The sequence below is a fragment of the Hippoglossus stenolepis genome, chromosome 11 (assembly GCF_022539355.2).
Source record: "Hippoglossus stenolepis isolate QCI-W04-F060 chromosome 11, HSTE1.2, whole genome shotgun sequence".
Taxonomy (NCBI): Eukaryota; Metazoa; Chordata; class Actinopteri; order Pleuronectiformes; family Pleuronectidae; genus Hippoglossus; species Hippoglossus stenolepis.
This window is the reverse complement of record NC_061493.1, coordinates 6,683,987-6,697,987: the sequence shown is the minus strand read 5'-3', so window position 1 is coordinate 6,697,987 and position 14,001 is coordinate 6,683,987. Positions and strand designations below refer to the sequence as shown.

At 42.0% G+C, this 14,001-nt stretch overlaps 2 protein-coding genes across 3 annotated transcripts; both read right to left on the bottom strand.

Annotated features, from left to right (window-relative positions):
- Positions 1-2,206: 2,206 nt before the first annotated feature.
- Positions 2,207-7,573, bottom strand: LOC118117751 (collagen alpha-1(VI) chain). Its single transcript, XM_035170272.2, has 11 exons — positions 7,306-7,573; positions 6,564-6,764; positions 6,308-6,467; positions 4,722-4,835; positions 4,617-4,637; positions 4,158-4,178; positions 4,018-4,062; positions 3,872-3,898; positions 2,923-2,949; positions 2,793-2,819; positions 2,207-2,672 (listed from the first exon to the last, which is right to left on the bottom strand). Exons 2-11 carry the CDS (start codon positions 6,674-6,676, stop codon positions 2,652-2,654), a joined length of 576 nt encoding a protein of 191 aa, XP_035026163.1. The 5' UTR covers positions 6,677-6,764; positions 7,306-7,573; the 3' UTR covers positions 2,207-2,651.
- LOC118117749 (zinc finger protein 665) lies at positions 2,207-13,919 on the bottom strand. Of its 2 annotated transcripts, XM_035170269.2 has the most exons (8): positions 13,690-13,919; positions 12,427-12,629; positions 12,222-12,314; positions 11,753-11,848; positions 11,444-11,554; positions 11,233-11,362; positions 9,289-11,131; positions 2,207-2,641 (listed from the first exon to the last, which is right to left on the bottom strand). In XM_035170269.2, the coding sequence occupies exons 1-8, from the start codon at positions 13,700-13,702 to the stop codon at positions 2,608-2,610; spliced, it is 2,523 nt and encodes an 840-aa protein (XP_035026160.1). In that variant the 5' UTR covers positions 13,703-13,919; the 3' UTR covers positions 2,207-2,607. The 2 variants fall into 2 exon arrangements, with proteins under 2 accessions (XP_035026160.1, XP_035026159.1); XM_035170268.2 differs by lacking the exon at positions 2,207-2,641 and having other exon boundaries at positions 8,789-11,131; positions 13,690-13,916.
- Between the last annotated feature and the right edge of the window lie 82 nt (positions 13,920-14,001).

The following is a 14,001-nucleotide window of genomic DNA, read 5'->3' as shown; positions in this document are numbered from 1 at the left end:
TCAAGTTTTCCATGTAGAAAATTAAGCACTGAAACCCTGAATAGATGCACACTGGAGTAATTTCATCAGGCCTAATGAAAAGCAGCTGAAGCACATCTTGTATCCTCTTTCATTTCTGTAGAAAGTCTCTTTTCTGTGGAATTTCAATGCATCTGGATCACTTCTGTGTTCAGACGTGAACATAAAAGAGGAGGGGAAGGGAGGAGGAAGAGGAGGTGGAGGGGGTCTTCACTCCCCTCTCCTCTGAGGCAGGAAGAGACACAGTGCCATCTACTGCTCCTTGTGTGCAGATCTTGGAGAGGCCTTCAGAGAAAAGGAGTTTTCTGGGAGTTTGTGTGAGGCAGGGAGGTGCAGTATTCGTTTGGCAAAGTATAAATGGGGGTGGATGTTCCTGCAGGCGGCTGTGGACATGCATGTGCTCCGGGGTGTAGGGAAGCTCTGGGCCTGGACTCAGAGTTTCCACTGAGATCACTGTTTCAGTGTTGGAGAGAGGGAAGGAGGAGGGATGAGGAGGGGGTACATCTGGTAATGATCTCTGTTTATTAGCAGGCTCTCATAGTAATTCTGTTGGCTTATTGGCAGCTGTGCGGGTGTGTTAAATCTAGAAACATGCATTCAGCAAGATGTCTCAATAACAACCTTAATCACAAATACATTACTCCATACTCCATTAAAGTCGTGTGGGATTCATAGGAGAAGCAGCTGGGGGTGTTTTCAGGTTCCACACTAAGTTTTACTGCAGTGCACTTTTTTACAGCTTTTTACATCGTGCAGGCAGGTGGGATTGAGATCACTGAGAAGTTAGATTCTTTCAGCCTGAGGACACACAGACACACAGGTCATGTCCTTGACAACTTAAAACAGGTCTTTACGACAAGAGAACAGCAGTAACACAGACTGTCTCTACAACAGAGGGGTTCTGCATAATGTCCTGGGCACTGCCTGATGGCAGACAGGACGCAGCATGAGTTTCCACAGGATTCTGATGTTCACTGGAGAAGATTAGCAGCATTTCTGAGTCAGAGACACAGATGAAATACTGAAGAAATACTACTGAGAGCAGCCAGTGTGTCCAGTCTGAGGATTATTATGTTTGTGGTTTTTTTCAACATTTGACAAACCACCACATTCATTTCTGGGGCTGTGCTTCCCTGTGAATGGCAACAGATTTGAGTTTGTTTCAGAGAATGTGATTCAATAGTCACCAAGCATGTGAGCGCATGATGAGATGAAACAAGAGCGTTAAACAAGGGAAAGACTGAGGGTGAAAAAAAAAAAAGAACAGGCTTTGCTTTTCCAGCAAAAACATAAAAGTCAGCACAGATGGAAGAGATTAATCCCAATGAGGCCGTTACAATATGACTCAGGAGTTTGTTTGTACTGTTCACTGAACTGAGCTTCAGTGGAATCATGCAAACAGGTTTTTAAAAATGGGAAAGAGAACCATTGTATAAAAACAAGTAAATAACAGTAAACAACTGACAATGTGGAACACTTTGTCAAATTACAGTAAATAAAACAAAGCAATAGTGAGAAAAACTGTGTTTGTATTTTCAAACATAATTTTATGTAATTTAACATTCAAGACTATCAAGCAATTGAATAATCCTGTAAAAAAATAAATTTACCATTTTATAAATTTATGGATTTCAACTTTTACTCTAGGGTTTTTATATGGTTTTTAATTAAAGTAATTTACTGTATTTTTGTGGCATCTACACCTTATTTAACTGTTGGGGGGGAAAAACACTGTTTTAAAGTGAATGCTTTTTATTATCGTTTAAACCGGAGTCTGATGGGCGCCTGGAAAAACAAGAAAATTGCAGCGTAATCAAGATTTCCGAGCCACACCAAAAATAAACGTAATGACAGGAAATGAGTCGGATTAACTTCCGCTGCATTAGTCCCTCATCAATCTCTGGTGTCCCCAAAAGGTCTTTTGTCTACTTGGCTGCAGTACAGAGCATATGACTTAAATAAGCAGTAATTTACTGCATGCAGTTTCAATTAAGGCCACCGTCAGAGATGGTCACAGCTCCGCCTGATAGAGGATCAAGGGGAAATGGTTAATGGTCACCTTCTGCCCTCTAGTGAAACTTTTTATTCTGATTGAAAGTACAACTTCCACCTCCACTTTCCACTCAGAGGGATGAATACTTTTTATTGCAGTGTTTTGTCTTGAATAAATTAAATCAGTTAACATGCACAGGGTGTAACAAGGTCATTTAATCTGAAATCCATGAACCACAGTTGGAATATAAAAGGCCAAGAGGAATAAAGTGATGTCATTTTGAATTGACAGTGTCACAATTTTAACTTTGCACTCACATTATTTGTCTTTCATCTTATTTACACAGAGCCAAAATGTTCACTTGTTACTTTTCAATAGTCCTCAACAAATGGCAAAGTTAGACAAGAACTGCAAAATGAAACTTTTTAAGTCAATTTGAACAGCAACTGTACAACATCTTCCTATAGTCCTTCAGGTATTGCTTGGTTGAGTACGTCAGTACATTGCAGTTTCATGAGCCACCCTGTCAAAGGCAGTGTTTCAGTATATTTGTAAAATGTCATTGGATTGTGCTCCACGTTTTCTTCATGTGTGGCTCAGTTCATGTTAGAGTGGCTTTTCAGATGCCTCCTCAGGTGGTTCAGACACGTCCTTTGTCTCCCTGAGAAGAAAAATCAAAAACAGAAGCAGAATGAATGAGGATAAAAGTGATGGAAGAAGAAATTAACCATTAATTTGAAAGAGTATCCATCTGAGGATCCGCCGATCAGGAAGAGCTCACCTTGTAGCCTTTGTTTCCTCTATCACCCTGCAACAAACACAGACCACATTAGTGAGTCATGAATCATACAGGACCCAACATTTACTGAATCTTTTTTAAGAGTAAATATTTGAGTTTGATGTGTTCGTACCTTCTCTCCTCTGGAACCGCGGTCTCCCTGGTAACAGAAATGCACACAATATTACCATCATCAGAATAAACAGCATGGTGGTGACTGATAAGGTGAGTACAGTCTGACAAAGAGTCAGTGATCATCATGAGATAAACAACATCAAATAAGCAGAAATACATTCAGAGTGACCAGACCTTGGAGACATAAATCAATTTGACTCTTAAATGTCTGGCTAATAAATATGTGAAGCTAAAAAAAACTTTTTTCAAATTTGTGGCACAGTGGAGGATGGAGACATGGGCAGCTGCACAGAACTGAATCTTGCCGGGATGGCGGCAAATGCTGACATTCACACAATTGGTTTTCTATCGCTCATTGACACCCTTGTGGGTCAATAGACCTTTTTGAAGTGGGCACTCTAGTTTCAGTTTGTGACCTAGGGGAGATAGGGAGGGAGTGTGGGTAAGGTTCATTCTTTCCACTGAAAACCTGAGGTAGGGGGAACCAGGGGAATCTCGCGCATTTTGTTCAGTGCAACACCTACAATCATTCACACTAAAAAATCCTGCCATATTAGCCAATCCTGCCAAAATTGGCTAATAATAAAAATATGTAGTTACATTGACACGTTGTTGCATCTTTTCTGGGTTGTGGGGGTTGGGTAATTCATATTATGATCAATGTGAAACACCTGTCAGTATACATTTGCATGTCTATAAGACAGGATGCATGACACACAGGTATGTTACATCAAAGACACTGTTCCCCTGCAGGTTAAGTGCCGACCATGTCAGTCCATTCATCTGGCTGGATAATTCAGTGCGGTATCTCCATTAAATCCCACTGTGACATGATGTAATGATGTTGTATCATCTGTGCTCCATGATAAATCCGAGCAGATATGGTGATTGTTGTGTATTTCTTCGTGTTTATGTTGTGTATGAGGCTGATTGTGGAAATTGCCTACCTCTGCACCCGGTCTACCTGTTTCTCCCTTTTGAGAAAATAAAGGAAACAAGAGTTCATTAGTTCAGTTTTCAATATTTACCTGTGCAACGGAATGCACTGACTGTTGAGTTTCTGATATCAAATACATTCAAATGATAATCACACCTTTCCGCCAGTCGGTCCGTCTGGTCCTTTAACCCCTCCTTTAGCCTGCATACAAAACAGAACAGACACAACCATTGACCCGATTTCTGATTGCTCCAAGTATGGTTTGAATTTGCATAGATGTACTAGGGCATACTTACATTGCAGTCAAAAGAGCAACACTAGAAAAAAAATAGAAAAGAAAGATTATTAACGCAGAAAATTGTCTTTATCTTCAAATCAAAGAAGGAAACATGATACGATCCTGTTTTCTGTGCTGGTCTCAAAATGAAAGACTTAAATAATAACAGACAGTGGAGTCTTCTGAACTTAACAGCAGAAAGTACAACTGTCAGATGACAGTAGGGATAATTCAACAAGTCTAATATTTAACTTCAAACTGCAGTGATTTCATGGGAGATTCTGACACAGCAAGAATCCTGAACGTCGCAGCACTCTTAATTTGTTTAAGTGATAATTTCAGCTTCCGGTGACTTGTAATAAAAAAATCCATAATTTTTATGTTCACACAATTACTGTGGACATTCTACTTTATATTCAACAGTAGTAAGCCAACAGACATGAAAATATTTCCTTAGAAACATGTGAAAATCACATACCACATCCTCTGTCTTGTTTGTCTGAAAAGAAGGAAAGAAAACAAAGGTTAATTTAAAATAAAAATAAAATAATTCTGTCCACAAGAGAGAAGAGAATATACATACGATCATATCGATGATGGTTCGAATGGTTTCCATCTTGGTGGATCTGGAGTCGTCTGCAGCGGTGAAGTTCTGTCTGTACTGGTGGTCTGTGGCGATGATTGACAGCCTGGTTTCCTGGTGAAACACAAAACATACCATCAGCTACTGGCCTGAAAGTAGCACCTACACCAACACGCTTATGTTTTCCGATTGTTAAAACTGATCTCTAAAAGCTTTATTCTGCGACAGTGTTCTTTGTAGGATCTCACTTAGCTTCAGCCAATGTTGTCACTAGTCCTTTTTGTATTAGATATAACGGACTATCTACAGTTAGACTTCCACGTAGAACATCAAGAACAGTGATTGTTTAGTTGCTCTCTGAGCATCAGACTAAAATGTAGATCACCTCCTTTTTTCCCCTCAGTTCAGACAGTGTCACATAAACAACAATCATTAAGTGTGTTCAAATATTGTATTATTTTCAATGACTGTAACAATACTTTAATCTTTAAATAAAGTTTTATTTTGGAAAGTGAAGGTTTTTCACTTAATTTTTACCTCCCCTCACTTCACATCACACTACACTGCACTTGACTTTACTCAATTAATTTAATGTGACTTCACTACACTTTGCATAACTGCACTTCACTTTACTCAATATATTTAATGCCGCCTTACTTCACTTCACATAACTGCAATTGAGTTGACTTACTTCATTTAATGTCAACTCACTTCACAGTACACTTTACAGAACCGCACTTACTTTTAATTTACTTTATTTATTTATCGCCTCACTGCACTTCACTACACATGGCTGTACTTCAGTGAACTGTAATTCGCAGGGCAGTTTGACATTTGGTTTTAAATTTAAGATTAGATATAGTTCAAGGTTAAAGGGTAATTCCTCTGCAAAAATACATTTCAAAGTTTGGCTGAAGCAAATATGAGGTTGTCAGGGGGCGGAGTTAGTTGAAATGCCTTTGTGTTTCTGAAATTTGAAATTTATTTTTACACATGACTTTGTGCAACATCTTTTACATTCAGGTTAAATGTGTCCACTGTCCAGCCACTCTGGACAATGTACACAAGTAGACAACAGATAATGTAATATGTATATACAAATCTTAAAAGCTTCTAATAACTTCATATGTCAACTTTGATGGCAAAATGAAATAATAATAACCTCATCTGAACATCTGAAGGTTTTATTTATGAAGAGTTAATTTCCCCATACAGCAAAGCAACTTCATCCATACTGTGTAGGTTATGGTTTGGTCGCATTTGATTGCGACTAGAAAAGTCAATCAACTGTCATTAAATTCTGATTTCTGATTCATGCATGAAAGTATATGACATCACCATACCCTTGTCAAAAGAAAAACCAAGACAGAACTCTGTCTACAAAATAATCAAAACTTTTATGACTTTGGCAGTAAGTTCATGTAGGAACCAATTACTCATATTCAGAAAGTGATTGAGAAAAGTAGGTTTCCTTATCATTTACTATTTATAGGAATTGTGCATGTAGTTGGGCTGGTTAATCTGAGGTTAGGGGCCGAGGGTATGTGGGTCCTCATGAGGGTAGAATCAAAGGTGTGAGTTTTTACCTCCTGGTCAGGTGAGACGGCGACAGCGAACACTTTGACTCCATGTTGCTTGGCTTCATTAGCCGCCTCCTGCACGCCTCCACACGGCTCTTTGTACCCAGTGATGGGATGACCATCAGTCACCACCATGATGTACTTGTTCTCGTGGTAGTGGGAGCCACTGAATGCAGGTACACACACAAACACACACTTGACAATGATATCAGTGCTCTCATCATTTAATCTGCCAAAATGTACCAGTTTGTGTTATTATTACTCAACGAGCAGCTCAGCAAGGCCTCTCTTGATGGCACAGTCGGTGTATGTGCCCTTGCCGATGTAGTTGATGGTGTCGATGTCATCCTTCAAGTCCTGACGATGTGTGGCCATTTCACTCAGCTCTCGTACGATGATGACTTCGTCACTGTAGTGCAGCGCTCCTGAGTTCCAAGTCAGGACGCGGCCACATCGGTGGCGCCTGGACACATAGAAGTATTAAGTACAGTCAACATACCCAGTCTACCCATCAACTCAAGTGACGTCAGCATGGGTGTCACTGCTGCAGTATTGGAGGCCTACAGCACCCTACAGTCACAGTGGGTGTCATAGGTTCGCTCTACCTGATCCATCCTCACACATGTAGGTTTGTGACAATTGCAGGACTGTACACTGTTAGTTTGCTTATACACTTGAACTATAACAGCACCTTGGTGGGGATGCATAACTGCCATTAAGAAAACCACAGGACAGACCCAGGGCCTGCTCAGGGTGGGCTAAGCTACTGTCATCATCACATCTTACTTTCTCCTATTGCTGCGTCTCTGCTGCTGATTTACAGGAAAAACCTTCACAACTATGCAGCCCAAAGACAACGAACATCTGGATGCGCTCTTGCAGCAAACATCAATACAGTATATTCAAGCACAGACAGATCCCCTTACAGGCAAACAAATGCCATGAACACCGCATATTTGAAATAAAAACATGTAAAAGGTACAATAGGGGTGAAGCAAACTTACCCGCAAACTTGTTTCTTTGGTTATTCGTTTGCGCTCCAGCCAGGAGGACGCACAGCAGCGCAAGGAGCCCCCTGAGAGTCTCCATGATCAAACTGCGATTAAAACTGAGAACTCAACGATACACAGCAGAACCACCCAGTTCCCCCCAGACAACACGAACACACCGGACCCCCCTAAAGTCCGCTACTTCTTAAAAATCGACGAAAACTTTTTGTTGATTCCAGCTTCTCGGCCGCAGTTTCTCCGAGGCGAGACCCAGAGCGCGCGGTGATGAGGGAGGGAGGAGGAGGAAGAGGAGGAAGAGGAAGAGGAGATAGATATCGTCAAGATATGTTTGCTGTTCCACAGGAGACAGGAACAGTGGATCCACAGGAATAAACAGGCCTGAGAGTAAACGAGGCCCCGACATGCACAGATGATGTTTGTCTCTTTGCAGGAGAGAGTGCACGCACAAATGATCTCGACCGTGTTTTAATAATTTCAGAAAATGTCTGCAGAAACCAGAAAAAAGCTACTTATGTTTCATTTTCACAGTTGTATCTCAAGTTTTCCATGTAGAAAATTAAGCACTGAAACCCTGAATAGATGCACACTGGAGTAATTTCATCAGGCCTAATGAAAAGCAGCTGAAGCACATCCTGTATCCTCTTTCTTTTCTGTAGAAAGTCTCTTTTCTGTGGAATTTCAATGCATCTGGATCACTTCTGTGTTCAGACGTGAACATGAAAGAGGAGAGGAAGGGAGGAGGAAGAGGAGGTGGAGGGGGTCTTCACTCCCCTCTCCTCTGAGGCAGGAAGAGACACAGTGCCATCTACTGCTCCTTGTGTCCAGATCTTGGAGAGGCCTTCAGAGAAAAGGAGTTTTCTGGGAGTTTGTGTGAGGCAGGGTGGTGCAGTATTCGTTTGGCAAAGTATTGTTTTCAGGTTCCACACTAGGTTTTACTGCAGTGTACTTTTTTACAGCTTTTTACACCGTGCAGGCAGGTGGGATTGAGATCACTGAGAAGTTAGATTTCAACTTTTACTCTAGGGTTTTTATATGGTTTTTAATTAAAGTAATTTACTGTATTTTTGTGGCATCTACACCTTATTTAACTGTTGGGAAAAAAACACTGTTTTAAAGTAACTGCTCTTTATTATCGTTTAAACCGGAGTCTGATGGGCGCCTGGAAAAACAAGAAAATTGCAGCGTAATCAAGATTTCCCGAGCCACACCAAAAATAAAGTTAATGACAGGAAATGAGTCGGATTAACTTCCGCTGCATTAGTCCCTCATCAATCTCTAGTGTCCCCAAAGGTCTTTTGTCTACTTGACTTAAATAAGCAGTAATTTACTGCATGCAGTTTCAATTAAGGCCACCATCAGAGATGGTCACAGCTCCGCCTGATAGAGGATCAAGGGGAAATGGTTAATGGTCACCTTCTGCCCTCTAGTGAAACTTTTTATTCTGATTGAAAGTACAACTTCCACCTCCACTTTCCACTCAGAGGGATGAATACTTTTTATTGCAGTGTTTTGTCTCGAATAAATTAAATCAGTTAACATGCACAGGGTGTAACAAGGTCATTTAATCTGAAATCCACAAACCACAGTTGGGATATAAAAGGCCAAGAGGAATAAAGTGATGTCATTTTGAATTGACAGTGTCACAATTTTAACTTTGCACTCACATTATTTGTCTTTCATCTTATTTACACAGAGCCAAAATGTTCACTTGTTACTTTTCAATAGTCCTCAACAAATGGCAAAGTTAGACAAGAACTGCAAAATGAAACTTTTTAAGTCAATTTGAACAGCAACTGTACAACATCTTCCTATAGTCCTTCAGGTATTGCTTGGTTGAGTACGTCAGTACATTGCAGTTTCATGAGCCACCCTGTCAAAGGCAGTGTTTCAGGATATTTGTAAAATGTCATTGGATTGTGCTCCACGTTTTCTTCATGTGTGGCTCAGTTCATGTTAGAGTGGCTTTTCAGATGCCTCCTCAGGTGGTTCAGACACGTGTACGTCTTGGGACAGATCTGGCAGTGGTATGGTCTCACTCCTGAGTGGTTCAGCATGTGCTGCTTCAGCACACTTCCATCTGAGAAGGCTTTCCCGCACTGGGTGCACACGTACGGCCGCTCCCCAGTATGGACGCGCATGTGAACCGTTACCTTGTGTGCCATTGTGAAACCTTTGCCACACACAGTGCACTTGAATGGCCGTTCTCCTGTGTGGGTGAGCCTGTGCGTGCGCATTGCTCCAATCTGGGAGAAGCCCTTCCCACAATCTGGACAAACGTGCGGCTTCTCGCCCGTGTGAACCCGGGTGTGACTCCTCAGTCCTCCTGCAGTGGAGAAACACTGCGAACAGTGGGTGCACTGGTAAGGTCGCTCTCCCGTGTGGGTGCGCATGTGCTGCTTCAGGTCATAGCGGTTTCTAAAGCCGCGGCCACAGACCAGGCAGCTCTCTGGTCTGTCATTGTTGTGGCGCAGCTCGTGATTGGCTAGGCATTTTTCAGACAGGAAACACTTGCCACATTGCTGACACTGGTAGGGTTTCTCGTGGTCAACTCTCTGATGGTACTTCAGTTCGCTGATCCCAGGGAAAGTCTCCTCACAGTATCTGCACCTGAAGCGATGGTTGGGGCTGTAGGGAAGCTGGTGATCACTCATCTGATGGTTCCTGAGCAGGTGTGCCATCTTGAAGGTCTTCCCGCAGTGAGAACACTCGTATTTTGTCAGCAGCTGCACACACTGGTGTCGGAGGCGATCGTGTAGAGACCTGAACTGACAGCCACATTTGGTGCAGATGTGGGCAGCATTTTTACACTTTCTCCTCCTATGTCCGGACAGGTGGACCTCAGTGCGGAAGGATTTGCCACACTGGGAGCATTTATATGGCTTCACTGCCGTGTGGAACCTCTGGTGTTCCAGGAATTCAAAGCGATACTTAAAGCTCCTCCCACACAGAGGACAGTTATGGATGACTCGTCCGCGAGGGTAGACGGATTTGTTAGACGTCTTCCTGGACGACAGAGAGGCTAAAGATGTGCGGTGAGCTGAGCCACCTTTTCTATGTTTACCTCCACTCATTAATTTGGCCGTCTCCATTTCACCAACCTCTTGATGCCGTTGTTGATGTTTGGCCAGACACTTGGAGGTGATAAAGCTCTTTCCGCACTGTTTACACTGGTATGGCTTATCATGATCTACCTGCTGATGATACTTCAGGTCACCAATCCCTGAAAACCCCACCCCACAATGGCTGCACTTGAAAAGCCGGTTTTGAACGTGAGTTAGCAGATGCTCCTTCAAGCTGTTAGACTTTTGAAATCTCTTTCCACAATGCCCACAGTCATAGTTACGGCCCCGTTTCGGGCAGTGATGTCTGAATTTGTCCAGCGAGGTTGGAAAACTGTTCCCACATTTAATACACAGATATGCAGCATTTTTGCATTTGCGCAGCCTGTGACCGGCCAGCAGGGTGGCTGTTCTGAAAGCCCTCCCACACTCGGAGCAGTTGTAAGGCTGCAGCCCGGTGTGAACTCTCTGGTGCTCGATGAGGACAGAGTGATGCTTGAAACACTTGTCACACTCGGTGCATTTGTGCATCGCTGACTGCTGTCTTCTCTGAGGAGACGATGGGATGTCAGTCCGTTTTGGTGATTCAGGAAAGTCAGTTGAGGTGGAAGGGTTTGTAGACAATTCCTCATCGAACATAACAATCTGAGGAACGTCGCTATTTTCATCGTCACAAGCACTGGGGTGGGAAGCGATGGCTACTTCCAGCGATGGAGGGAGAGACAGAGAGGGAATGAGCAGATCATCTGACTGAAACGGAGCTATGTGGAAAATAAGAAAAGAGAATTAGTCATATTGGTCTCATATTTGTTCAGCTGAGTGCGCTGAGTCATTGAGTAGTTTATAGTGGACGTGCACATACCAATGCTGCTCTTTGCCAGTTTTCCATGGCACTGTTTGCTCTGGAGGAGAAACTTAAGGTCATCTCCATTTGAGACACACTGCATGTACTCCTCTAAGACAGAGGGGGCAGCACTGATCCAGGAGGCAGTCTGTACAAAAGTAAGAGATTTTGAAATTCAAATTCAAAGCGCTCAAAAGGTTTGGTCACTTTGTAGCAATCCTCTCTCTACCTGTTTGAAATCTGGAATTGGCAGCAGCTCCTCGAGTCTTGTGAAGAATTCACAAACTAAAGTCTCCAGTGCTGTGTCAAAGTCGGGGCCATACTCCACAGGAAACACGTTCTGTCGGGCAAAAAAAAAAAGAGAGTTTTACACATTCGGAATAAGATGTGATTGGAATGATCAGACAGACAATATCAAAATTACATATTTCAGATTTTCAATATTTAAATTTGAGATAAATCGTCTTATGAGATTTGAAATTCGGGGAATCATACATTTTATTACATCACAATAATAAAAGGCAAATATTAATCTTACCTTGAGGAAATGTTCTCTGCCGTCAGTGTCTTCAATAAGCCCTTGTACCAGCTTCATAAAGTTAGCCTCTGGTGCTTCAATAATAGGATCATTTGTCTGGGAAAACAAAAACACCAGTCAGAATAAAATATAAAACCACCAATTTGCTGATCAATTTAGTGTTTTATAAATAAATGTATGGAAATTGTAAGAAATTAACACAAGTTCCCAGAGCCCAGCAGATGTCTTCATATTGTTTGTTTTGTCAGACAAACAGTGAAAATCTCATTGAAATCAAACTTACTAGCACATAAGACAAAAAAAAGCAGCAAATCATGAAATCTCACAAATTGGAACCTGTTAACTTGTTACCATTGTTTCTTATAAATGTATTATAACAATTATCAATCTATTAAAGTGTTATGCTAATTGCTTAATCACTTAATAATTGATTTTCTACAGTTGGTCAATAAAAACATTCTTTGCTCACCTCCTCAATGCAAGAAGACCGGATTCGGTTAAGGTGGGTCTCAACAGCCTTGAGGTCCTCGGGATGTTCGGAACGCAACAGTTCAAGAGTTGTCTGTAGAAAATTCAATTTCCATTTTCAACATTCACATGAAATGTTTTCTAACACTGCTGAAGTCTTATTCAGTTACGACTTATCATACACAAAAACATCACTAATTACTTACCCTAGCCCTAAGGCCCAGTGAAAGCAGCCTCCCTTCCCTTTTACTCATCAGCTCAGGAACTGCATCTGTTACCATGGACACAAACTCCTCCAGCTTCCCATAGTGCTTTATGTTGCGCTGGCGAACAACTTCCCACATCACTGCTGACATCAGTCGTAGCGGTGGGACCAGAAGCGCCAGTGAGGACAGGGGGACGCTGAATTCTTCAGAGAGAAATTGGATTGGCTTAAACAAAACTAAACAATATCGGAACCGTGTTCAGTGCAGCTGCTGTTGAATAAACCCAGAGGCTTTTATAACTTGTTATTTTTTCCCCAACAATGAAAAATCTTCACAAATGTTTAGTCACAAGGGGTATATGTGGTATATTAGATTGATACGGTATAATGAAGAAAAAAACATCCAGAATCAGGTGAAAGGCTAAATATCTAATAAAAAAAACTGGAAAATATTTACATGCATGTCCATACAAAGAGGATGAACTACTTTTTAAGTTTAAAGCTACACAACCTGAGCCCAGAGATCACTGGTGTTGAATATGTTTTGACAGTGAAGTCTGGATTAAATGTTATATATGGGAACAGTCTTTAATGCCAACTCTTCTACAGTGGTAAAGAATCCAGTGCTAGTGGAAGACTAGACAGGATTCTCGTACTGCTACAGCACCTTTCTATAAAGCCAGTCCATCCACTGGGGTTAGGACTGACCCTTCACTCTCTGGTAAACACTGCATCTGTGATGCTAACGCTACAAACACAGCAGATAATGTTCCGCCATCTGAAGCACCAGGCTTCCCACGGAGCAGCCTGCTCGAGTAATGTCTCCAGCTCGAATAGTTGGTATACTAAAACAAACGCATATGTGCTGATGTTGCATTGCACAGGAGTCAAAGCGAGTGGCTAATTCACGGATGGGACGTGGACGTGAACTGTTTGCTAGCGCTAGCATTTAGCATAACATCAGTCAGTTCACTATAAATGAAGCTACGGTCTGTTGAAAAGACCCATCCGCTACGCCGCGTCTGATAACATTTTAAAGCTTTTATTTAAGAGTTGTGCTCACAACAAAGCATCCACGTTAAGATACTAGCTACAAGGTCGCTAGTGTTAAAACCGACTCAGTATTGGGCAAAACAATTCTTGTTCCAGGGATTAGTCGAGGCCTGCTGAGCCTCAGCTAATCCTTTGCTTTAGCTATTCGGCTAGCTGTAAAAGGAGCAAAGAAAATAAATATTTGTGTAAGGCTTGGCGAGCTAATGCATACCCATGTCGTTCATTCTGCTACCCTTCAATAACGACGGGAAGATGAAGCGTTACAGCGAGATGTCTCGTTAGCGCGCAGGCTAACAGCATACGGGGCTTCAGGCGCCAACTTCTTCCTGAAACACGTTGTTCATAATAAGAGCGTTGGTCCAGCCAGTGTCAGATAGTAACATGAGCGTTCGTTTTGTTGTGCGGGTTAGCCCGGATACAGGGACTCCTGTCTCATCTGATGTCAATGTAAGTTGCACCGCCTCACCAGACGATCAAATAACTAAATCTAATCAGCTACTTGATCAACTATATGTTCTGATGG

What these genes read in the sequence shown, in the direction of transcription:
- LOC118117751 (XM_035170272.2), bottom strand. Translation starts at nt 6,676, where the DNA reads ATGGCCACACATCGTCAGGACTTGAAGGATGACATCGACACCATCAAC. An exon ending in GAACCATCATCGATATGATC is followed by an intron (nt 4,638 to 4,721) that starts GTATGTATATTC and finishes CCTTCTTTTCAG; the next exon opens with ACAAACAAGACAGAGGATGT. An exon ending in GTTGCTCTTTTGACTGCAAT is followed by an intron (nt 4,063 to 4,157) that starts GTAAGTATGCCC and finishes TTTTGTATGCAG; the next exon opens with GCTAAAGGAGGGGTTAAAGG.
- LOC118117749 (XM_035170269.2), bottom strand. An exon ending in GCAGAGAACATTTCCTCAAG is followed by an intron (nt 11,555 to 11,752) that starts GTAAGATTAATA and finishes TTTGCCCGACAG; the next exon opens with AACGTGTTTCCTGTGGAGTA. An exon ending in ACTGGCAAAGAGCAGCATTG is followed by an intron (nt 11,132 to 11,232) that starts GTATGTGCACGT and finishes TTTTCCACATAG; the next exon opens with CTCCGTTTCAGTCAGATGAT.